The sequence below is a fragment of the Papaver somniferum genome, unplaced genomic scaffold (genome assembly GCF_003573695.1).
Source record: "Papaver somniferum cultivar HN1 unplaced genomic scaffold, ASM357369v1 unplaced-scaffold_85, whole genome shotgun sequence".
Lineage (NCBI taxonomy): Eukaryota > Viridiplantae > Streptophyta > Magnoliopsida > Ranunculales > Papaveraceae > Papaver > Papaver somniferum.
The window spans coordinates 351,133-377,768 of NW_020651526.1; the positions used below are offsets into that span (position 1 = coordinate 351,133).

At 35.3% G+C, this 26,636-nt stretch overlaps 1 protein-coding gene across 1 annotated transcript; it reads right to left on the reverse strand.

Moving 5' to 3' along the window:
* Positions 1-454: 454 nt before the first annotated feature.
* On the reverse strand, positions 455-5,693 carry LOC113345982. Its single transcript, XM_026589610.1, has 6 exons — positions 5,179-5,693; positions 3,666-5,050; positions 3,137-3,231; positions 1,642-1,834; positions 1,471-1,526; positions 455-1,387 (listed from the first exon to the last, which is right to left on the reverse strand). The coding sequence occupies exons 1-6, from the start codon at positions 5,388-5,390 to the stop codon at positions 641-643; spliced, it is 2,688 nt and encodes an 895-aa protein (XP_026445395.1). The 5' UTR covers positions 5,391-5,693; the 3' UTR covers positions 455-640.
* Positions 5,694-26,636: the final 20,943 nt, after the last annotated feature.

A 26,636-nucleotide genomic window follows, 5' to 3' on the forward strand; every position in this document is an offset into this window, starting at 1 on the left:
GTTTAGAGGTATACTTGTGGATTTTCAACCATTGATTCTTCATTTTGTCGATTTATTTCTTCAATAGGTTGAGATTCATCATCACTTTGTGTTAAACCCTCTCTACCATCTAACAAATCAACCATCTCTTGGTCTCCAACATGAGGTATGTAAAACCTGTTTTCTCTATCATATAAAGATTCACCCACCTGAAATTGGCAACTGGAGTCACCCCATTTTGGTTGAGTAAATCAAAATCTAGGTTTTGAAGAGAAATCTCCAAAATTTTTCTTTTTTTTCTTCTCTCTAGTTTTTCTTCTCACCAAAACTTACATCCAAAAAGTATATAGGTTATAAAAAATTTATTAATTTAATTATTAGCTTATTAATTTAATCATTAGTTAATTAAATAAAATTAATATTAACTAAATAAGAGTTATTTAGTCTATATACAAATATTTTAAAAAAAGGGGTTTCTGAAATTATTTATGGGTGACCTGTTTTTGTCCTGTTAGATGAAGCCCTTCTATTTAAATGTGAAACCCCGATAATAGATTTCTTTAATTAATTAATATGAACATTAAAAAAATTTGTCCACCAAACCAGTGGGGAAGGAAAGACGAACAGAAGAGTAGGAGCAATGGAAAAAAAAAACACTCTCTCAAGGAAGAGCACCAAGGTCATTATTCTTCTTGGACAGAGACCGCATCTTAACGTCAATATCGGACTTAGTTGCTTCTATTTCCAAAACAACAGCAGCTGCTTCGGTGGCTAAGCGTAACTGAGTGGCCTGATGCTTTATCAGCTTTCGTTTACTCTCTGCCACTTCCTCTTCCAACTGAGCAATCTCAAGATGCAATAGCTGACGGCGAAATTTACGTCTCTCCTCAATAGCAGCTAGGAGAATCTCCAACCATGCAATGTTAAATTTCAGAATCCGAGGGAGCTTGATTGCCTCCTGCCAAGCAGCCCAATCCTCCTCAGAAGGACAAGCCTCACCCAACTTCTGTATTGCTAACGCGGTATCAATTAACATCCGTGTAGACGTTATAAGCGTGTTCCTCTCTGAAAGAACTTCCACAGATGCTATATGACCATGCATCTCGACAATCCACTTGTAAAAGTCCGTTTGTTCAGGAGAAACTGGAAAATTATACACCGATACAAAGTCTGCACAACCATACAGAGTAGCTGCAGCGGCAGAACCAGTGAAGGTGAACCAAGTGGCCTTCCCCTTCAAAGAGTTTGGGGTACTGATAGCTCTGTCAGGAGATGGATGGTGTTGTGCTGGAGTAGTCTCGAAATGACTAGTATTAAATTCGTCCGAAGTATCTATCAAGACCCGAGTTCGCTTTCTGCTGTTCAGGATCTCCCCTGCATGCCGTTCACTCTTCCCCATGTTGGTGTCCTAAGAAACGAAACAACACTACCAAAAATTTCAGATTCTCAATAAAAAATATAAATGAGTAGGACTAGTGGCAAGACAATTACAGCTTGAGAAGTGTCTGTAGATGCTTGCAGACCTTTACCAAACAACGTCTCGTTCACTGAACAAGAAAATAAAAGGGTGAAGATGAGCGAACAGAAATATATAGGCAAGAGGGAAAAACGCAATAACTGACCAGGTGCCAGGTGGTGTTAGTTCAGTAAAAGATTTGTTACCAAAACCACGATAAAAATTTGCCCCACGAGAAGTGGTGTCAGTACCACGATCAAGCCCACCCCCAATAAGAGACCCAACTTCAAGAGCACATGCACCTAGAGGATTTGAAACACCTTGGAGGACACCCGACCCTCTGTTCAAAAGCTGCAATTCACTATGTGCCGTGACGCTGCTATTTTCGGGACGGCACTCCTGCATAAAGGGTTTGGCAGAGGGTTAGGCCCAGGAAACTGCAGCAGCCTGTACCCTATACCATTTCTGGGTTCTACAGTAACATCATATGAACGCTGTGTTAGCATATCAGCCATCGATCATGCTTAAGATGTACTTTATTAGTTTTAACATGCTTTACATAATTAGGATTACAAATCACAACTTAGGCTGATAGATACAACTTACTTTATTCCTAGGATTACATGTTCTACATCTAGAAATATTAACATGAATATGGATAAGAAGAAACCATGCTTTATGCTTAACCTCATCATGTTTAAATACAACTATTTTCATGCTTATTCATACTGCTACGCAAGATCAGGTAACACAATCAATACATGGTAAAGAAGTAATAGGAGAGTTAAGATTTACATGATTTTTACCTTATTGATGACTAGACGGTAGTTAATAGAAGATACCTTTAGTTTTATTAGCAACAGCAGACAAGTATAGCAAGATAATACTTTGGACTGGGTTATGATCATCTTAGACAATTATTTCTGTAGACAATTACTTATAACATAACACTCTAAGCTAAGTTCTTTTAGTTGGAAGTTCTTCATCCACTTCTATCACCCTTATCTTTCTAATGGCATAAATAAACTTTAAATAAGGTTAGAAAGGAGTCCACCACCAACTGACTTAGGCATGTGTCCCTTAACCGAATATTATAACTAATATGTCCACTTCATGGATTAACTTGATGTACCTTGGTCTTATGTACACATCCCACAAAACAGAAAGTTTTGCCTTTAGTACATGATCTAAACTTAACACACACTTGATTAAGATTAGGCTAATCCAGTTTTATTAAACTAAACATGATTTGATGCTAAACCATAAAAAAGCCTAACATGTTGAACTCAAAGATAAGAGTGAAACTCCCTTCTCGCAGAGTGCACTTCTGGCTTGACGGTCGAATACGAAAATCAGACTCTTTATACCTAACGTTTAAATGCTTAATACTAAGTGAATCTTAATGCTCATCGCTACAATTGTCTGCTCCACGCAAAAACTTACCAAGTGCTAGAACCTGATATTGTATTGAACCAGGACCCTTTGCGTTGCAATGCAATGTGAAAGTGGATAAAGGATCCGCTGCAACATACAAAGGTATAGAAAAGCATGCCTCAATGAAGCTGTCCTAAAGTGACCAAGTTAATATTCCGGGTTGTATCTATAGCCACGGATATATTCCGCTTACCCAACAATTCAAATGTAAAAACCCCTTCAGCACAACGCTTAAAATAACTTATCTCCTAGTGAAGTGGTATGTACCTTTGCAGACGAAGCAGTATCCTCGGGGCGAGTCGCAGGACCACGAGGCGGAGACTGCAAATTCTCTTCGAGATTTATAAAGTTCTTACCTTCACCTGCAGCGAAGAAAACACTCCATCAACAACTTCTCGACAAAAAGCGCTACAAAAAAAGGGAGAAAGAATAGAGCAGAAAGAAGAAGAGCAACAGGAAAACTCGGAAACAACAAATGCTACAAGATCTTCATGCCTCAAGAACACTAAACTAAAGAAAAAAGTGCCGAAGCAAAAGATGTAGCCATTCCACTCTACTGAAGGAAATGTATCTACTCTCTCATTTTCTCTGATGTGTAGTTTAACTTTGTCGGCAATTGAGTAGGCTGTCTACATCACGGCAACTACCAGCACTACATACATTACCAAAAGCTAACGGCAGGAGCCGAACCCTAGATCCTAATAAAAAAAATCAAAAAGAGAGGAATCAACATAATAATAATAAGCATCTCATAAAGTTAGGAGGATTACAGGGGAACCACCACAGCTAGTGTTACCTGTTTGACCCAACTTGAATCCCATGATCTCCTTAAACTTTTCAATTCTGTTCAGATAAGGTGTTTTCCAGACTTCAGCGGCCTTGGAGACGTTAGTATCCCAGCGGCGATCAACTTGAGGTATCGGAGCATCAGGTTTCAAGTCCAAGTTGATGAAGTGATTTCCATTAACAAAGCCAAAAGCGATAATATTGTGAGGTTGTCCGTCAGGTGGAGGTTCCAAAAGGGGTAGAAAAGTTAAATTTCCGGACTTCAGAGAAAGTGATATGACCACGGCCTTAAATGCATTAGCAATCACGTAACCTGCATCAGGTAAACTCAACCAATATTGGGTATCAGCGGCAAGGTCTTCAGAGTACTCGAAAGCTTTTCTCATTTTTGCAACTGTACCGCTGTCCATAAGTTTCACGTAGAGTTCTTCATTCTGAACGACCTCCTTCAGCAACAATCTTCGAACCTGCTTCCAACCATCTTTTGCCTCATAACCTGCTTGCACTGCAACAACTCTATAACCACAATGTCCATCTTTTTCCACGTCTACAATGTTATTTATATACTCCTGCATTGGTTCAGGAATCTGTTCCCAGAACCTCAAATTGGAAGGGCTTTGGTGGTGTGCATTCAATGAAACGGATGACGAAGCAATCGAATTTTGTCTCTGCTTCTTAGATACTTCATGTATTGTATCCAAAGCCCTTTTCTTTGCTCGTTCTGCTGTTTTGCAATTAATATCTATTTGGAACTTAGACTGCTTCATAATGTGTTTAATCTCTTGTGTCGTAATATTGTTATCTTGCCTTACTTTATCAATAATATGACTGCTCACCCATGTAGGGGTTGCCAGCTTATTAGTAGTAACCTTCAAATTCAAACGTTGGCATGTATGCACGTTCTGTATTTCGGTTACAACGTAATTACTTCTCTTGCAACCATTGGATTTAGCACGTATTTTCCATTTACAGCAACCTGATGTATCTGAACATGCAGCAACAATTCTTTCCCCCGTCGATTTGGAAAATTCAACTTCAGTATTACTTAGTATTGCGGCATCCTTTATAGCGTTACGACACTCTTCAAGAGATGCAAAGCTCTGGTCTTTCGAGAACAAAATTCTATCTTGATCTCTCATAGTACAACCATCCGGTCTAACTGGGATACTGGCACCTGTGGTCACTTCTTGACCCTGTGGTTCTTCAATATCATTTTCCACGTCATTGTCGTTTTCATGATCAGCTTTTACATGTTCCAACACATTTTCATAGTCCTCATTACCATCAGATACTGCACCTTCATGGCCAGCTTTTGTATCTTCACCAAGCTGTTCTTTGGCATCATCATATACATTTATGGAAGATGATCGACAGGTATCGCCTATTTTGTTACTCCTGCGAATAAAGCATATGATGATGATATATGTTAAGAACTAATAACTGAAATTTATTATAAAGGAACTAATAAATGAAGCATCAACCCGATCAAAAAAAAAAAGAAGCATTAGTAAATTGATTTATACCATATCGGAAAAAGTGTTTCCATATCGGAATAGTGATCTAAGAGTGAGGAAGCATCCAGTAATAATTGAACAATTTCCATGTTCCCTTTCTGGCTATCATGATCTACTTGTTGTCTCGAGAGTAGTTTATCCCACGGAAGCTCATTCAAGTTATCAAGTGAATCGGCTACGTGGTTTGCAGTTGGGGATCCAATGAGATGATTCCGAATCATATTACTGTGAGTGTAAAGAAGAATTTCAAAAGAATTTGAAGTTCTAATGCAATTTGAAAGATGAAATTGCACAAAATTGATGGAAATTTTCTGAATCGAAGACTAAAATTTCTGAATCGAAGAGTAAAATTACACAAAATCGAAGAGTTAAGGGGAAGTCTCCCCCACTGTAGACGCCATTAATGAAATAAAAGTAAAATTGACTCAGCAGTAGCAGTAGTGGACGAAGTCCTTTGAAGTGGTAATGTGCTTCCAGATTCTTCTTAGTGTAGGGGGTTTCCAAGAAGCAGCAGTAACTTGTGTTTGTCTTGGAGTTATCTTTAAATTTTCAAGAAACCTCAGCACTCCACAGCCACAAGCACAGAAAAGACTACTCGCCTACTTTTTCTTTTTTCTTTTTGCAGGGAAACGTACATACCAAATTGGATCCGGACATTTCCTACAAACAAAATGTCTGACCTATATCCTGTATACATGTGTGTCTAATGGTAGAAAATGTATTTGAAGGCAAAATCTCTAAATCAAACGCCCTTTAGTTTAACTCTTAACTTAATCATTTTCATAATAAATTTTGTTTTTGCTAGACATTCATTCTTTGCACATGAACTCTATTCTCAAGGTATGCTTCATTATTTCTTTTTGTTGATTGGGATAATTTTTGTTAGTTTTTCTTTTTAATTTTTTTGTTTAACATTAATGATTAATGGTGTTTCGCGCCTAATTTTTGTGTTATTTATGCAATTTAATTTCTCTTTGTTACTTTTCATTAATATTATATTTTGTTATCTAGATTTTGGTTTTTCATTTGCTATCAAAAGAAACTGATCAAATATGATTGTCATCTATTCATTTTTATTCTAATGTTAGGTTCTCTTTACTACAATACCATTTAGTTTCTATTTTCTACATTATATTGTTTATTTTTCTCTGGACAATGAATTGTCCAATTAGAGTTTGACTTCTTTAAGATAAAATAAGAGATTTACATAGAGTTAAAATAAATGACTAAGAAAGTGATGGTTCCATTGTTATGCCCTTAACTTGGGTCGATAAATAGCATTTTGTAACTGTACTTCTACTGTTGTGGGAGAGTTCATACTCTTAGTTGCATTAGAGTCGTGTACATGTTGGTATAAAATGGATTGAAGTTTCTTGATTATATGAGTATGTTATTCTTCTAACTTTATGTATCATATGAACCTTGAAATTACATTTCTTTATATTTATAACCTTTTGATGGTTTACAAAGTGAGTATTTGATTATCTCAAATTCTTCATGCATAGATATATAATGGTTATATACAGTTGACATCTAAAAATGGTTATTCGCTTAGAAGATCATCTTAAATTCTTTATACATAGTCCACCATCATGGTAATACTGAAATTTAGGAAGCCTTAAAACAAGTAACACAAAACTGGCTTATTGAAGCTCACCTATAATCTTTCATTTTCTGATTTCGGAAGATTGTTTTTAAGCAATGAAAAAAGCTTTTTAAGTAGCAATACAATGATGCAATGTATTTATGTCGGATGCGTCACAATACCTATATGTGTCGGGACTACACAAATTTTCATTCCATGCATTTTATTATTGACTAGCTTGAAACCCCTGCTACGCACCGGAACTGCTGGAAATTCTGACAGGGTTGTTTCATGTCCACGGAGGCGTGGCTTCGCTCCGCACCCGTATTAATAAGATTTTTAATAAGATATTATAGAAATTAATATCCAGTAGATTGACAATTAACGATTAAAACCATGTAATTACAATCTAAATATCTCACATGGTTTTGAAAACTAATTTCAAGCAATCTAATAAAACAGTAATCAACTCTACAAATAAATAGATCTAAGTATGCCGAAAGTAAAATAATTTAAACTATAACACTAAAGTATAATTAAATTTTTTTAGTACTTAACCCGTGCTACGCACTGGGTATGATGGAAATTGATCCCCATTTATTGTAGGCTGCACTCGCCCCAGAAGTTGTTCCAATTAACAACTGGTATAAAGAAAACGCCAATTAACATTTAATAAATTAATAATTGGAACCAAATTCACCAATTACTTATGGTTTAAAATGTTGGAGATTAAGAAATCCTCTTAAAGAAAATACTTTAAAAAGATTGTACTAATCTTTGAAATCGGTAAGTAGTTTATGATAATTCCAACATCAGTACTATTATAGTTACATGAAAAATCATACCCGCTATCTGAAATTAGAGACACTAAAAAAACGATACTATGAGATAGATTGCCAACTCTAAATAGTGCAAAGCACATGAAGTGCTTCACTTCAAAGAAGATGTAATCAAGAAAATGCATTGATATATGTTTCTTTGGGAATCATATATCAATATTAAGAATCAAGCCGCCAACTCAACATCTCTTCCGGTCTTCAACTTATAGTAGTTAAATGAAAATTACACTAAGCATATAGGTACTGATATCTGATAGACACACTAGAAAAATTCGATATTAATGTAAAATAGATTGTCAACTATAAATAGTACAAAACATATGAAGTGCTTCCCGTAAAAGAAAACTTAATATAGGAAATGTACTGATATATTTTTCTTCAAAATCATATAGTCGCATTAAGAATCAAGCGACTAATTTAACTGCTCTTCCAGGCACAAACTTCTTGTAGTTAAATAAAAGATCACACTCGTTATATAATTATATTGATATCTTGTATTAGAGACACTTAAAAAAAACACGATATTATATAAAATATATTTCAACTCTAAATTGTGCAAAACATATGAGTGCTTCTCGTCAAATAAGATGTCGTATAGGAAATGTACTGACACATCTTTCTTCAGAAATCATATACAGTAGAAAATCTATTAATTTAGAGAGATTATTAATTTAGCGAGTTAAATTTTAGCTTGTGCAAGCCTAGTTGGGATCATCAAATGTTATTATTTTAAAGAGATAATTAATTTAACGTGTATTAATTTAAAGAGTTTCTATTGTAGGTGCGTTAAAAATCAAGCAATCAACTATAAACTGCTCTTTTAGGCACTAAATTCTTGTAGTTAAATGAACAATCACACTTACTTATATAATTCTACTTATATCTGATATTAGGGACACTTAAAAAAAATGCCAGTGTGAGGCCTTTCTTGATTTCCTCGCTTCAAGAGATGTTGTACACTAACGTGAGTAATATAGTGAAATAGATAAAAAGCAAAAAACACAAAAGTATTGTGTAATTTTTTTCTCATATAACTCTAAGTCTATACTTGTCAAGTTCTTTCAATTTGGTTACATTATCCTAATTTTTTCTTTACCTATACAACGTCAAGGTCATCTCGAAATCAGATATACGAAAAACAGAAAATCAAAAGCAAAGAGAATTAGAGAGACATTAAATTAAATTCATATCTGACTGAGATTTTTAATTTCTTCACTTGTTTACAAATATATAAATACACTACTAAAACTATAAATTGTAAAAACCTTAATCAAAACAATTTGAAAATTCAAAAGAGTAACTAAGTAAATCAAAACTCAAACCGTTTCGGATATCCCGATTGTCCTGCGCGCAACATGTACTTTTTATTTAAAAGGAAAATAATAGACTGGTGATGATCAATACATGATGTTTCTGCAAATAGAAAGAGAAGCATCAAAGAGATTAATAAGAAAACTAATGCAAATATTAAAAATAAAACCAAACAATACCATAGCCGAAGAATGAAACTTGCAAAGGAAAATAGTTTTGTTGGAACGTTCCATATTAATTCTCATTACATGGCAACGTAAATCCATTTTTGGAAATATATATATATCTAATATTAAATATTTTCTTGATTTTCTTGATTTTTATCCTAAATACATGAAATCAATATATAGCTAATTTTTAGTTTTTTTACCTTTTAAAAGATCCAAAAGATATAATTGTTGAATATAACACCAGTAACTCATATGTAATCATTTTTTTTTATAAACGCACTTAAATATTAACTACTTTCAAAATATAAATATGGACTTAAGCGTACCTAATATTAGATGTTATCTTGATTTTCCTGATTTTTATCATAAATGCATGAAATCAATATAAAGTTGTTTTTAGTATTTATTTTTTCTTATAAAAGACTGCAAAAATATAAATGTTATTTTTTTATCAGTTTATATAGCAGATAAAAATATTTTGTTGCTTATATAGCAGATAAAAATATAAATATGGACTCCGTCTATTTTCTCTTAGAACATTTCGTTGACTAATATAAATGTAAGTTAAGCAAATTAAGCATTTCAATAATAAATGTCAGCAATTTATATCACAGTTTCTTTATTTTTTTTTGTATTTTTATAATAAATATGCGAAATTAATATTGTAATTTTCAAAGAAAATTTTGACGGTCGTGATTTAAAAAAAAATAAATCATGTAAACCCAGTGTAATTATACGAAACAATTGTAGGTCGTCCTATTAAAGATCTTGGAAATCCAACGGTTAGACATATAAAATATTGAGGACCGTCCGTTGGGTGTGTACCAACCACATACCCAATCTACACCGCACGTTGTCAGATCAATGAATCACATTTAACGAAATCTCATCCTACGCATACGAATGGTTTTTCTCCGAACCAATGGGAGCGCGCGGTTACGCTCACCAACCAATAGGATGGAGGGTAAACTCCACCAGCGCTACTTTTATTCTTGTGTGAGATATGGGATTGAGTTTTTAGGTTGTTGATGCAGATGAAGAAGTTTTGATATTCTAGAAAGGTACAAGTCTAATATTTGTTAGAAGATGTGGTTCATATACACAAATGTGATTGCGATGACTAAATTGTCGATTTTTCTACAAATTATCTTGGTTTAAGATATCTTAGTGCATAACAACCTAGTATCTAAATTATGAGAATATAATTTTCTAGGTATGCAATCAACCCGATTTTTTTTTTAAACACGAAAGAAACTAATTGATTAAAAGTGAAGTTATAGGGTTTCATCATTAATGGATACTGAAAAAGCAGGGTATAACAACCACAACCAATATTTTTTTCAGAAATCTGTATTAACTAAGCTCCAATATAATTCAAGAGTATCAACTAGAAAGTTAGATTCAATCAAGGAAAGATATCAAGGAGTTATATCTCTTTCTCAAATCAATCATCAAATCAACAGGATAGTAATCCATGAACTGATTAATAAAAGAATAACTTGGATAGTACCAAAGACCAATATCCAAGTGTCAATCAAGTTGTATCCAACAAGGAAGGTTGTACTTATCAATTGATTGAATTACGCACAACCTGTGATATTTCAATTATATGAAATGTAATGCAGAAATGAAATAACACAGACACCAGAAATTTTGTTAACGAGCTAACCGCAAATGCAGAAAAACACTTGGACTTAGTCCATATCAAGCACCACACTGTATTGAGCCGCTGAAGACTCTAGCCTTCTACAAGTTAACTTCGAACTGGAATGTCGTTGATCCCTAACCAATATCACACTAATTAAGGTACATTCACATTCTTTACGCCTATTGAACCACGCTAGATTCAACGCACTTGATTCCCTTAGCTGATCTCACCCACAACTAAGAGTTGCTACGACCCAATGTTGATGACTTTATAAACAAATCTGTCTCTCACAGATATACCTATGAAGTTTTTGTTCCGTCTTATGATAAATTAAGTTGAACAGGAATCAACTAATAATCCGGTTTTACAACACCTAATGCAGCCTAGAATATTAGTCACCTCACAATAAGCCAACTGACTAACAGAAAAAGTTGTTATGGAACCACAAAGTTAGAAACGAAGTACTTTGTGTTTACTTTTTATATTTTACCTATCAGAGATAAACTCGAGTAAATATTACAGAAGATAAAACTCAATATGATAGAACAAATAAGATCAAAATACACAACTACAAAGAAAATAGTTGGATCTGACTTCAGAATTCCAATGAAGTCTTTAAGTCGTTAACCTAATGGTTTTGGAAAAATCTAGGCTAAAAGGAGAATCGAATCTATTTTGAAACTAAGAACACATAGAAGTCTGGGGATTATTTTTCCCAAGTGTTAAAGTTCTCCCTTATATATTCTTTCAAATTAGGGTTGCTTACAATCAAAGCTAAGATAGCTTAGTAACAAAGCAATTGATATCCACTGTTAGATGAACTCCAGATTTAAGATTCACGCTAAGTCTGCTTAGAAATAAAGCAATTAATCTCCACCGTTAGATGGTCTTAGCTTGTTACACACAAACGAAATACACTTATATTTATATATGGATGAAACATACCCAAACATGTATACCTGTTGGCTCAATAATAATAAACCGTATTTACCCACAGTAACAATTCTTGACTTAGCATTCATCTAACACTTCTAGATCAAATATGAAGATCAATCATGAATGAATGATAATCAAATGATACTAATTTTACTTCAATACAGTTGTTCAATTTTTCATCATTACATAGATATATATGAACCAATTGAATCGAAATCGGTTTGATTCATGATTGTACAAAGTACTTATTAAAGAATCAATTCATTAACATTAAGCTATGTTTGCAAAGATTGCATTCCTTATGTTATAAATGTTTTAGTTCATGAGTATGAAAATCATATGTGATTGATTCTAGAACTTAACCACTGTACGTGAAAAACAATTCCGGACCTTGACCAGCCGTCCGCAAAAAAACCGTTCCAGACCCAACTCAGGTAACTTAGTTCGCATACCAAGTATGCATACAAGATTTTCGTACCTTCTCAAGTAAATCCGTTCGTATACCAAGTACGCAAACAAGAGTTTCGTACCTGAATCATCACAATACAGCTCACATTCTAAGTATGCATACCATGTTGTATCCAGACATGGGAAATAATTGAAACATCCTTGGAAGATGACAATAGTAACATCACACTTACTATGCGCTTTCAAGTAATTTTCAAGTGATCGAACGATCATTACGAAATATCGCGAGCTAACGTCTAATGGTTGTCTCACACAAATCATGTAAGATGTTCAAGGTAATTTTCACATGATCATATTTTGACTTAAAATTTATTTTCTAACAAATAAATTGGTTCCAACTAAACTCGTCAAGAATATGATGAACTTAGCTAAAGAAAAAAGCTTCCAACACATATTTTAGAAATAAAAAACAAGATAAACTCAGCTAGAAATATCAAATATGCATAATGAAAGACTCTATATAGCTATACGACTTAGTCTCATAGGAGATAAAATAGAATAGAATAGACTTCTGAGTACTGATAGATAAGTTTTAGTCTTCACATACCTTTTGTTGATGAAGTTCCTCTGAGATCTTCAGTATATCTTCGTCTTCAAAATGTGAACGTCGTGAAGTCTAATACTTAAAAACACATTCTATCCTAGTCCGAGACATAGCTATATGTAGACTAGAAATAGTGGTAAAGATACCTAAAAAGACGCCTAAAAAGCCTTGTTCTAGATATTCATACATTCCTAAGCAAGATTTGTGTTTTCCGCCAAACAATCCAACTTATGGTACTCCAAAAGTGGCGGGGAGGTATTGATGGGATACAAAAACTCATGGGCTTCCAAGATCTTTGCGACAAAGGTATGGTTCAAACTTAACCATCAAGATTTAGATTTCTCAGTCATTTTATTATATTTTGTCATATATTGTTCTTTTCTATATATATTAGTATATAAGATATGATGATGTCTTTATTATGATCATAAAAATGTTGTTCGTGTTTTGAAACGTCGGAAGAACAAGGTTTGGAATATACAAGATGAATGTGATGAGGTCCGCTTGGCGGTATTTGATTGTGTACTATGGAACGGGATACAACATGCGCACCAAAAATTTGATACTGTCACTGTTACTGCATTTGCTGAGAGGTTTTATCCAGAGACGGATACCTTTCATCTACCTCTTGGTGAGATGGCAATAACTCCGGATGATTGTTTTAGAATCACAGCCCTACCAATTACAGGAACAAGTGTTCGAGATGGCTATAATCCCTCGATGAGTTATGAAGTTCTTGAAAAATTAGTCGAAAGTGTCTAGGATGGAGCGATAGAAAGGCACAATGTGAGTTTAAGCGAGCTAACAAAAAGCCTAAGGAAGGTGATGAGTATAATGAGTTTGAGGAAGATCGCACGTACAAGAAGAAGTTGAAAAAGATCAAGATCAAAACCTTGTTTGATGAGTTTTCAGGGACGAAAGATTTGGTACTAACGGAAAGTTGGTGATGACAGAGGAGAAGATTAAGCACCATGTGACTTCTTATTTGTTATATCAACTTGGAACCATCTTCTTCCCTGACACTTCAGGCCACGTGGTAAATGCTCATTACCTCTATCTATTGGACCCCTTGGATCAGGTGACCAACTATTCTTGGGGCATTGCAGTTCTTTCATTCGTTCAAGCTGAACTCAGAAAAGCTTCGAGGCTTAGGAGTCTATATTTTGGAGGCTTATACACCTTATTCAGGTATCCCGTTAAATTATCGTTTGTGTGTGAATATATAAGTGAATGAATGTGTATTGTTACTAATCATATTGCCTATGTATTATTTGTTGCCTCTCCTCATAGGTTTGGGTGTACGACCACTTCCCTAAACTGCAATTATCTCATGCTCACTCTCCTTGGCTTTATTGGAAGCCCACGGCTGGAAAATATGAATTTTTGAACGCACAAGAAAATAAAAAGGAAAAAAAGGTGTTGGAGTTGAGGGAGACATTGGATAAGTTAACAGTGGAAGATGTGGTTTTCCATCCTTACAGACTTGCATCAGATGACGAGGTGGATGATGATGATGTTATTCACTTCTCATCTGTTGCGGGTTATAATGGACCATTGTTTTATCCCGGGGGTTGTACGATGTATAATCCTCGAAGAGTACTTAGACAACTTTCTTGTGTCCAAAGTGTCCCACAAGTGGAAAGATTTAACTTCAAGGTGAAGAAGGTCGGAACTAAGAACACCGAGAAGAATTTCACCCCCCAAATACGATCCTACTCCATCAGTGGACCACTGGAATAACATTGGGGATTATATTGTCCCAGTCGAAGAGTTAGAAGATTTGTACTATGAGCCAAATGACGCTGACCCTGGATATATGGAATGGTATGAACATATATCTCATCCTCATGTGATAAACAGTGTCCAACAAGCCCGTGCTGATAAAGCAAAAGTGACGACAATGGATAAAGTGGTTAAGAAGGTTATGAAGGCTACCCCTATGAGTGGTGATAAGGCCTTGAACTTGTGGAATTTTGCGGTAAGATATTTACTCTTATTTTTGTTTTTCAAAATGTTAAAAAGTATTGAAAAATAATATTTACTTGTGTTTTTGATGAGAAAAGGTGAAGGCAAGTGCTAAGTTATTGAAGAAAATGATGGAAAAAATCTGGAGTGGAGAGCCGATGGACACTCGACAACAAACAGACCTCTACAACCAATGGACTAATGTTTTTAATCCCAACCTTGTCGATACAAGCCAGGTTGATACAATCCAGACCATGACGTCGAAGAGGAGTTGCCGAGAATGGGAAGGTTCAAGTCGGATGGTTCAACAACAAAGCAGTGGAGATGACACTCCTAGTGATGAAGGAAGACCTATAGCTCCTAAACGCCAAAGTAGAAAAGTTTCACGAAGAGGTGATGATAAATGAGTGATTGCAACAATTAGTACTTTGGTTTCTTATGTTTAGAAAGCTTATTGTGGACGACTAATATGTTAGTATAAGATATGATGTGGATTAGTTTGGCTATTTGACTCATATGTGTTTCGTTAAACGCAAATTTTTAAGAAATTATTAGGAAGTTCGGTTATTTGACTAAATTGCGTAAACAACCGAACTTGATAATCAAAAGGTTCGGTTCATTCGCAGATTTGGTCAATTAACCGAACTCAGCAACACAAAAAAACCCAAAACATCTAGGAGAAGGTTCAGTTACCTGGTATTATCTTTCAGATAACCGAACAAGAGCGTTCGGTTACCTGCGAAATAATACCAGGTAACCGAACTGTGGAGCTAAACAACCAGTGGTGGTTCTTGTTTGTTCGGTTACCTGCAAAATAATACCAGGTAACCGAACTTTGTAGTTCGGTTCTGTCGATGTATTTCTTATATAACCGAACTCTCTATTTTGAAATTTGAATGACACAAATTTCAAGTAACGGCTAATTTTATAGCCGTTATACACCTCAGTGGTATAAATATGTGTCTCATAATTAGCATTTTGTCTCAAAATCTTCTGAAAATGGCAGATAATAGGGCTAAATTTACTTTAGATGAATATCTCTCTCTTTGTAGAAACTACAAATTATACTATCCAAAGAGGAATGAAGAACGAAGAATGAATGGTATTATGAGTCAAACTTATTGGGGAAAAATTCATGAGCAATTCATCTCCGACACAGGAAACCCTCATAACCGTGATCATATAGCTTTGTTACTGAGATTTGATAAGATTAAAGAGAGAGTTTTTGAATTTATGGCTATGTTTCGGATTGTAAGGCGGTATCGACTTAGAGGTGAAACATACGAGGACATTCTTTTAACAACAAAAAATGAATGGCGAAGATGGAAGAGAAAGAATTTAAAATATGAAGACCATTTCCGCATCCTTGTGCAATTTTTCATAACGCGTTTCGGATATTAAATGTTATGTAATTTTAGCATTAGAAAATTTCCTGCACTTTTGTTTGTTATTTTGGTGTTGTTACTTTAGTTAACTATTGAACTTTTGGGAAAGTTATAGAACAAACCGAACTAAAGTTAAATGAACAAAAATGAAAACATGTCAACTCAAGCAAATAACACAAAATTAAGACCAAATACCAAAAAACACAATGTTTCATTCTTATGTTGAGGTTCAAAGCAAACATAAGACCAAATCCCAAGAAACACAATGTTTCATTCACATGATATTCAAAATCATACATATATTTTAGCCAAGGGTAAATCTAATCATCCCAAGGGATACTGCATGTCCGTGTATGATTTTTTCCGATTCCTCCAAAGCTTTTCACATCTCCATGTTATTTTCATACATAATGCTCCAACCCAGCATTGTGTCGGGGTTATATCCCGACCAATAAGAGCACCCGCATATCGGTGGCAATGGACAATTGTGTTTTAACGGGAGGCCTATAAAATGGTTGTTGTTAACCAACGCAATCACCACCCTCCTATGTCTAAGTTTCTCGACACATATGGTTGTTTTGGGAGTGTATGTGAAACTACCACCTTTTGAAAAATAATGCACTACACAATTGAAAGCCTCGGCGATTAAGTGCCCACATATCGGCATTGACATCCAATGATCCCTTGTGATTGGATCGGCCCCGTGGAGACGAATTTGAAATCTAACAAGTTGCACACCTAAACTACCATCGCCATCGGACAACATTGTCTTGTAAAATTTCGGTTTCTCCTTTAGTTTCATCATCAACCTTTGACGAACATAAGTGATTTGATTATCATTATATAGCTTGGCACCTTGAGTGAAAGGCCCTATTTTTTGTACGACTACATGGAAACCGCAATTACCATCCGGAGGGACGTCATGGGTGGATATTACGTAATCTATAATATACGGAGGTAGGTCTTCTAAGTACCTTTTATCATCAAGAGGTGGTGTACCTTCCAAGTACCTTTTATCATCAAGACTTGGTTGCCTCGGTTCCGACGGAGTAGGTTGAGAGCGTAACATCGGTCCCTTTTTCTTCATATCTCATTCACTTGACTTGCCTTTTTCAATAATTTTCCTTCCCCTTTTCTTCGAATCTTCTTGGTACTTCGCCGCTGTATACTCATTCCCACAAGGATATCTAGTAAAAGGAGTCATTTCACTCGCCTTCTTAGACAACAACTTTGCATATTCTCTAACTTGTTTTTTTGTTTCTTTGGTTTTTGGCCTACCTCTTCCTCCCTTGCCTTTAATCGGTTCTTGCACATTATCCGAAGTGTGGGGGAAAACGATAGGCCTCATGTCATCCCAAAAGATTTTCCTTTCGAGTTTGTTCATGTTTCGGTATTTTTCGATAACCGCTGTTCTCATTTCATTGTCACCAAACTCTTCACCGACACCACCCTTTGGAGGAGGGACAAAACTTAAGTGTTGCCAATGTGGATCAATATCACATAAAGGGATTATGCCATGTTCATACTTATCTATCATGTGGCGACAAGGGATCCCCATAGACTTCATCATGTTGCAAACACACACCTCTTCCGGCTTTGCTCCCTATATATCAATCAAATTCACCTCAATCATTAACCTCTTGATGCAAGCATGTGAAACATTATAGTGGAGTCCCTTGAATAACCGAAGGTCCGTCATATTCGTGATGTTACCACCCTTGTCTACAATCCTTTTGTACTTAAATATGCGACTTTTTTGGAACTTTTCTTTAATTCTCTCAATATCGCGGTTAAAGTAACTCTCCATTGCGTTGAACACAACCACAAAATTATCGACACACCCAAAAAGATTTTTCTTCAACCGGTGGTGAGCAGATTCTACCAAACTTGTCGCTTGATTCCCAAAATGTTTATAGTTATTGGTAAAAGCATAAACAAAGTGCTCTTTCTGCGGTTCTAACCATTGCTGCACCACATACGTTATTATATCCTCCGAATATTCGGGGCTAGACCAATGTTGTCTAAATTCCGCAAGATTAAGATAATAATCTTCTTCGGTGAGAGACCAAGTCAATGCCTCCCATTCCCCGGAGAAGGCAACCCATTTAGCGTGATTTATGGTGTATTCTTTATCGAATTTCTTTTTTGCTTCCTCTTGTTTATCAACCGGTAGCTTACTAATATCTTCCAATCCTTTCATATTAGGTGGAAAAATTTGAGGCTTGCACCTATTCATCACATTGCACCATATATGAAATGTACAAAGCATATTATGTGCTAATGGGAAGACTTTCTCTATTTCTTTCATCAATGCTACGTCATTTTCCGTCACGATAACCCCGGGGATCTCATCATCTCGGTAGATCGCCTTTATTTGTTGTAACGCCCAAGTGAAACTTGGTTCTTGCTCGTCCTTTAGAATAAAAAAAGCAACGGTAAACGGTGACTTCGTCGACGTACGACCAACAATGTTCAACAATGGAATCTCGTATTTGTTTGTCTTGTAAGTGCAGTCCATTATAAGAACTTCATGGAAGGATTGAGCCAATTGAACACTCTTTGGCTGGGAAATGAATAGAAGAGTTATTTGTTTTTCCGGACCTACCTTCTTTTGAACCGCGTAGCCTTTCTCTTGAGCCGAAAAAAACAATTGTTGCATAACTTTTCTATTGTTCCATTCATTCCTTTTAATCGTCTCAATTGCATTGTAAATGGTGGACAAAGATGATACGTTGCCCGGGTTATCTTGCTTTAATAAGCGAAGCATTGTGGAAGGTGGAACAAACAATTTCCTATACTCGACTATTTTTTCCATTTCTCGGGGAGTGAGCCTTGCGACCATTGCATGCCCTTCAAGATCATACGGACGAGGGTGGTTATGACTACCTACCACCTTATCCGTAGATAGAAACCATTTTCTTCGTTGATTTCCTCTTGCTAAATACCAGCTTGAACGGACATTTGATTTTCTTTGAGCACGTTGTGTTCTTCCTCTTCGTCTTTCCTTTATACTCATAACCCTTCCTCTTGTGACTAGCTTCGGGATCTCCACTTCTCTCAAAAACCATTTCTAAACGAGTGTTGCTTTCTTTCCCATTACAAACCAAGACGCAATTGACTCTCTTGACATGTTCTCTAGCCCAATTCTTCACATCAATAGGTGAGTCAAATTCTAACTCAATAGCATAGTGATGAGATGTATCTTCGAACAATATACCAATCAGATAAGGTTGATCATGCATTGGTATTATCTACAAGAAATCACAAAATAAGTTCGGTTACATAAAATTGTTATCGTTGAAACCGAACTACATGTTCGGTTTATTAAGTAATTTGGCAAGTAACCGAACAAACAAAAGCAAAAGAGTTCGTTTGTTTCGCAAAAAAAATGTAAAATTCCCATGTAACCGAACTCCAGGGTTAAAAACATTAAAAGAATTTTTTTATGTAACCGAACCTTATTGTTATTTCAATTGGTTTTATAAGTCATCCAATCGAACTCTGACCTATGAGTTCGGTTCGATCGCAAACATTTTAAAACCTCCACGTAACCGAATTTTGGGGTTAAAAACATAGAAAGAATTTATTTGGCTTGTTAGGTTCGGTTGGCTACGCTCTAAGTTCAAGTTTAAGAAACAATCGAACTGACTAATTTGAGTTCGGTTGGATCGCAAACCGAACCTTATACACTTATATCAAATTAATTTGTATGTAAAGTTCGGTTAGTTGCGAACCAACCGAACATAACGCTGAATGCCAGAACTTCCATTTATATGGAGTTCGGTAACCTGCGTGTTTGGATCAAGTAACCGAACTACATCTTCAGATGAGTTCGGTTACTTGTTCATCCTCACAAGGAAACCGAACTACACCTTCAGGGGAGTTCGGTTACATGTTCTTCACATAATGTAACCGAACAGTCCCAAATCCAGTTGAAAATTATGATTTTTAGGAAATTTTTTACCAATTAAACATACGTTATCTAAGTTTGCATCATACATGTTTACCCAAATGCTCATCCTCCGGTTGTGGTTGATATAATCCATCATTTTCATCTTGAGTTTCTTCTTGAATAATACAATCACCATCTAAGAAATAAGCCAAATCTGGATCATTTAGAAGATTAACAAATATCGTATTAGAGGATGGAGATGAGGAATCAGATTCATCACTTGAATACTCAAATGGGGTGAATTGGAATTTTTTTTTATTTTCCATGTTTTTCTCCTTCATCTTCTCTAACTCTAATCTCACAAAAATTCTACTCATAAAAATTCAGTCAACTAATAATAAACCCATCTTTTAATTTAATATCATTAATTGTTTTTAACTAAATTATTTTACTAATCATAACCTAAATTAATTAGGAGGGTAAATTAGGTATTAAATAAATATTTAGATAAGGGGTGACCTAGAATTACTTCAAATGTCTATATCTAAAATAGAACCATGGTCCCCAAAAAAACCATGTCCCCAAAAAATGCTTCCTCTCATAACCTTAGTCAAATGCAGTAACAACAAACCATTTCGTTTCCTTGAAGCTGCACCACCATGACCATCTCAGGTTCAACTGAACATCAGTTATTATTCTAAAATAATTCAAATGCACTCAATCACCTCTTACTTACATCCTTTTCCTGTTCTACCAGAACCTCAGCCACCCATTCTTTAACTTCAAACAACTCTGTTTATTCAATTACAATATCAAACTAGTAACTCACATAACTGTATGAACTTCATTAGCTGCAGTTGAGTTCAAATCCATCATAAATCACTATCCCATTACAGAATTCATATAATCAAACATTGAAATCAAATAACCCTACTAAATTAATTCAGAAGAACGATTACCTCAAAATAGTCTCACCCTAGCAATTAAATTCAAAGTCCACTTCTTCAACTGTGAATTTCCTTTCTGCTAATTTGACTGTGAATCAACCCCAAATACCCATTTCCTACTTCCATCATCATCATCTTCTCAGTCTTGATTTCTTGTAAACCCCAATTTCTATTTTGAGAAGAAAAACCCTAACTTCTAACAGATCCTAATCAAAACTGCAATTTGAATAATGATTCTTCTTTACGCTTCAATTAACATAAACCCATCCTTAAATATCTTCTTATTCACCCTTAATTGAATCCGGAAATCAATTACAGAAACCCTAATTCAATTCATCCCCAGAACCTCTTCAAAACGTTAATTAATTAAACACCCCCGATTCTTCATCTATTATAGACACGAAATGCTCATCAATTCCATTTCAATCTGATATCAACTCTGAAAACCCTAATTCTTAACCTTCTCTGATTCACAGAATCATTTTCTTCTTCTTTAAGAATATGCATAACAACGACCCTCTTCTTATCTATAGAACTTAGGTACTGTTTTCCCTCAAAACAAACTTCACTTTCGTCTCTCGGTGAGGTGAAGATAAGACCAAGAAAAATGATAAAGACACCCGAAAAATAGATAAGGGCAGCCAGGCGGTTTATCCGTGAAATGATAAATTTTCTCTTCATAAACAAGTTAGATGATATCTTCTTCGTCCAGTATCTGAATGACACGTTGAAATAGATCATTCCGCATAATTTTTCGATACCTATCCAACGGTATTAGTTTCGTATCTAAATCATTGTAGATTATTTCTTATTAATTGACGTTCGTGTTAAACTAATCGAGTTATCATCGACTAATACATCATTTGACTGGTCTAATAGCGTTGACGAGTTTGAGGTTCTTTACTCAAATATAGTGACCATTCTTGTCTCTGTCTCTAAATATTTCTTTGTGACGAATTATTTCATTCACGAAATTGGTTTTTAGCAAAAAAGGAAAATTATAGTCTCCAAACATATTATTGCTAACAATCCAAGACTTTTGTCCCTGAATGTATCTTACACTGACAAAATTAGTTCGTTGACGGAATGAATGCCTGCCAAATATGGATTTCGCAGTTGGAACTATTTGTATTCAAATAAATTGTTGTCACAATCGGATCATTTTCTATTGAAGGAAAAAAATTGGTCTTTGAAAAAATTATTGCTGACAACGTATAACTTTTGTCCTTATATATATTTATGCAAACAAAAATTAATTCGTCATTTAAATGAATACGAAGCAAAAGTGAAATTTTGCCATTAAAATTTTGTAGTGGCAAGAAAAATTTTGGTCAGCAACGAATATAATGACCAATCCTACCTTCGTCTCTAAATATTTTTTTGTGAGAAATTGTTTCGGATACAACTCAAATCATAGGGCCTGACGAAGAAGCACGTTTAGGTACTCACGAGACCTTTAAAAATGACACTTCTATTTGTATCCAAATGCCAAGTGTTGAGGAGACAAAGAAAAATTGTTGCATTATTAATGACTGCCTGATCCTGGTGAAACTTGTGAATGGAGAATTAAGGATTGATGACCAGCTTTGGAGAGCTCTTAATAGCATGAACAGATGCAATTTTTATTTTAATTCTTGTAAATCGGTTTGCTTTAAGTTTAGATATAGGAAATATGTTAATTTCGAAGATAGATCGGCTAAGGAAATAAGATCTGGAAAAATCTCCCATTTCACAACTGAAAATATGTCAAATATTAAAAGATTATATCTCCTAGAAAGGGTTAACCGTAGAATAAAATGGTCTTATCAAAAAAGAAAAGAAAAAAAGAATGGAAATTTAAGAAGAATCAGTTTTATCTCGAGACAAAATGGAGATTGCAAATTCATTATGTGACGGTGACATTTCAGAGTACTAGTACTACTTTTTTGAGACGAAAAATACCACTGGTCATGGACATTTTCTACCAGAAGATAAGCCTTTGAATTTGCATCAACTGATGAATATAAAAATATAAAAAAGGCAACATTGCTAATAGGGGTACAGGGTTGTTTGGGAATGTAACAAAATCAATAAGAGATGAAACGCTTCTAAAAGATGGATTGGTGCACACCCCCTAGCAAATTGGTGCCCCTACTAGCAACCAACAAAAATATATAAACTCAAACTTTCAAGGTAAAGTATGTAATGAATATCTTGAAGAGACCATGCACATGTGGGGTAGAAGAGGTTATGGACATTTCCTACCACAAAAACGCTACATAAAACACGCGTATTTGCCTTAAGGTAGAAAATGTACCCTAGGACTTGCTGCCTTTGTATGAATCATCTGTAACTTAAACTTCCTCTGTAAGTAAGTAAAATCGACTTATCAAAATTATTAAAAAAAAGGGGAAATCTTATATTCAACAAAATACGGTGAATATAATAACAGTTTTGTCTCGAGGCAAAATGGAGTTTGCAACTTCATTACGTGACAGTGACATTTCAAGTACTAGTAGACGAAAAATACCAACCGAGGAATATGAAAATATAAAGAAGGCAACATTGCTAGTAGGGGAACACGGTTGTTTGGGAGTGTAACAAAATTCATAAAAGACGAAACACTTTTAAAAGATGGATGGGGGCACACCCCAAACAAATTAGTACCATAGTAGCAACCAACAAAAAAAAATAAACTCAAACAAACTTTCGAGGTAAAGAATGTATTGAATATCGTGCACATGTGGGTAGAAGAGGTTATGGACATCTCCTACCACAAAAATGCTACATAAAACACGCTTATTTGCCTTAAAGGTAGAAAATGTACCCTAGAACTTGCTGCCTTTGCATGTATATATATATATCAGTGGGAAGTGTTCCTCCAGAAAGACATACGAATACATACACTTCCCTTAAACCCTTCTTCTATCAAGCTCAGAGTACTGAAATTGTAGGAGTACTCTAGTTTTCAGAAGGGAAAACACAATGCATAGGCATCACAATAGAAGAACTCTAATAAGGGGTGGGAATCGCCAGCTCCGTCGTCCACTTCGATACCTGTCGGAGTTTGATTTGGAATGGTGTTTGTCTACAGTAATAAGCCTTCTAAGTTTGAAGTTCAAGAACGAAACCTCAACCCCTTTCGCTACTCATCCCATTTTGATGGGGTTATCCATCTTTGCTCTTCTTGCCTCCTTTATCTTATATTCTGCACCTGCAAGAACTCTCACAAACAGGCAAATGATGTTTCGTATCTCGTTGGGTTGGCTGGTTTTATCTGTGTTATTGTCACTTCTTCTTCCTCGGGGGTTCAACTGGTTAGTCTATATAATTGTATCGGCTTATTTTCCACTTTGTTATTTCAACAGACGTTTTACCATGATCATTCGAGAGTCCATTCAACCCACTTTGCTAAAGATTAAGGAGGGATTTCTTCGCATCTTCCCATGGATTCAGCCCAATTTGCACTGGATTCAGGAGGGTTTTCTCGGCATCATTGAACGTGTTCAACCCCATCTTAACTTGATTACGGAGGGCTTTCTTCGCATCGTTCGCCGTTTGACCAGCCGTGACCATATTATCAACAGCGAGGCAGGCGGTCTCCCAGTTCGAGTACAGTCGGTCTAGTTTAATATACTACGTCCAGATGCCAATATGTGACACCTGTCTCATTCCGTATTTATAGATCTATTATTCTATTTACTATCTCCGCTGTTTTAACAAATTTCACAATATACCTATGAAATCAAACAAAAAGTTAATTAGATCTCAATATCTGTTGTTGATTGTAATTCCTGATAAATTTAATAGAGATCTTAGATATTACATTATTACTCACTCTCCTCTATTTATTTATTTTCACTCTTTTTTTTTTCCATTTGAATGAGTCTAGCATGACATACCGTAACAAATCTACCATCACAACTATTAAGTTTGTTCTTCAACCGGTTGTCAGACGACTCCATCGTACTTGTAGCTTGGTTTTCGAAGTGTTTAAATTTGTTCGTAAATGCCGCTAAGAACTTCTCTTTGTACGGATCCAACCAATTGTCCACCAAATATTACACCATGCTTGGATAACTTCTAAAACTAGCCAATAACATACGAGATCGTTCTTCATAATCTTCCATGGTAAGAGAATGTGCCATGTCATCCCAATCCTCATGAAAACTATCCCATCTTAGTTCCGCCAACTTGTCATCCTTCTTGAATTTTTTTTGGCTTCTTCTTGTTGATCTACTGGTGGTTTCTTTATTCTCTCCATTTCACTTTTCTTTGTTGGACGAATGGTGATCTTACATTTAGTTTCAATGCTATTCGATAGGTGGAACATGCAAAGAAGGTAATGACTGATATGTGTAGAAATATACCATATTTGTTATCTATTGTTTATGTTTTCTTTGCTTTTTTGTAAATTATGTATTTTATGTTTGTTTCGAGTTTTATAGGTGTTTTGGAATCATTGGAGCAAAACGAAGTAAAACTCGTTAAAACCCAGGCTGTATTGTTGTCATCATGTTGAAGAGCACAAAAAGGCAAAGCCAACGGCGAAAGAACAAGTTAATTCCGACATCAAACGAGAAAGTTATGAGCAAAATCAATAATTAAGCTTGTCAGTTCCAGGGAACTGAAAGTACAAGAAATATGCAGAAAACTGGAGGTTCCCCTTATCTTAACACATGGGTTTCCAATAACCTTCCTGTTTATACAGACCTGGTTAGGTCGAGAGAGGGAGAGAATTCAGGTTTCGTTTTACCCAGTACATTCTTTTTTTCTCTTAGTTCTTTTCCTGCTACTGATTCATGGAGATTGAAATGAAGTGAAATCAAAGAGGGTTTTGAACTGATAGATGAATCGAGAGTGGGTATTGCATTCAGAATGGGTGTTGGAAGATTAAGGTGGTATGGGGGATTAGAAGACTCTAGCCTTCTACAAGTTAATTTCGAACCGGAATGTAGTTGATCCCTAACCAATCTCACACTAATTAAGGTACATTCGCATTCTTTACGCCTATTGGACACCGCTAGATTCAACGTACTTGATTCTCTTAGCTGATCTCACCCACAACTAAGGGTTGCTACGACCCAAAGTCAATGACTTTATAAACAAATCTGTCTTCCACAGACAAGTTTATTCTGATAGACAAAAATATGTCTCCCACAGATATATCTATGAAGTTTTTGTTCCGTCTTATGATAAATCAAGTTGAACAGGAACCAACTAATAATCCAGTTTTACAACACCGAGTGTAGCCTAGAAGATTAGTCACCTCACAATAACCCAACTGACTAACAAAAAAAGTTATTATGGAATCACAAAGTTACAGACAAAGGACTTTGTGTTTACTTTTTATATCTTACCTATCGGAGATAAACTCGAGTAAATCTTAGAGAAGATAAAACTCAATATGATAGAACAAATAAGATCAAAATACACAACTACAAAAAAAATAGTTGGACCTGACTTCAGAATCCCAATGAAGTCTTTAAGTCGTTAACCTAATGGTTTTGGAAAAACCTAGGCTAAAGGAGAATCGAACCTAGTATGCAACTAGGAACACATAGAAGTGTGGGGATTATTTTTCCCAAGTGCTATATATTCTTTCAAATTAGGGTTGCTTCCAATCAAAGCTAAGATATCTTAATAACAAAGCAATTGATATTCACCGTTAGATGAACTCCAGATTTAAGATTCAAGCTAAGTCTGCTTAGAAATAGAGCAATTAATCTCCATCGTTAGTTGGTCTTAGCTTGTTACACACAAATGAAATACACTTATATTTAGTTATGGTTGAAACA

Bases quoted from the DNA above. Each gene is read 5' to 3' on its own strand.
- LOC113345982 (XM_026589610.1), bottom strand. From the start codon at position 5,390: ATGATTCGGAATCATCTCATTGGATCCCCAACTGCAAACCACGTAGCC. The intron at 1,527-1,641 runs GTAACAAATCTT...TTTCTTGTTCAG, and splicing joins AAATTTTTATCGTGGTTTTG to TGAACGAGACGTTGTTTGGT. The intron at 1,388-1,470 runs GTAATTGTCTTG...TTCGTTTCTTAG, and splicing joins CTACAGACACTTCTCAAGCT to GACACCAACATGGGGAAGAG.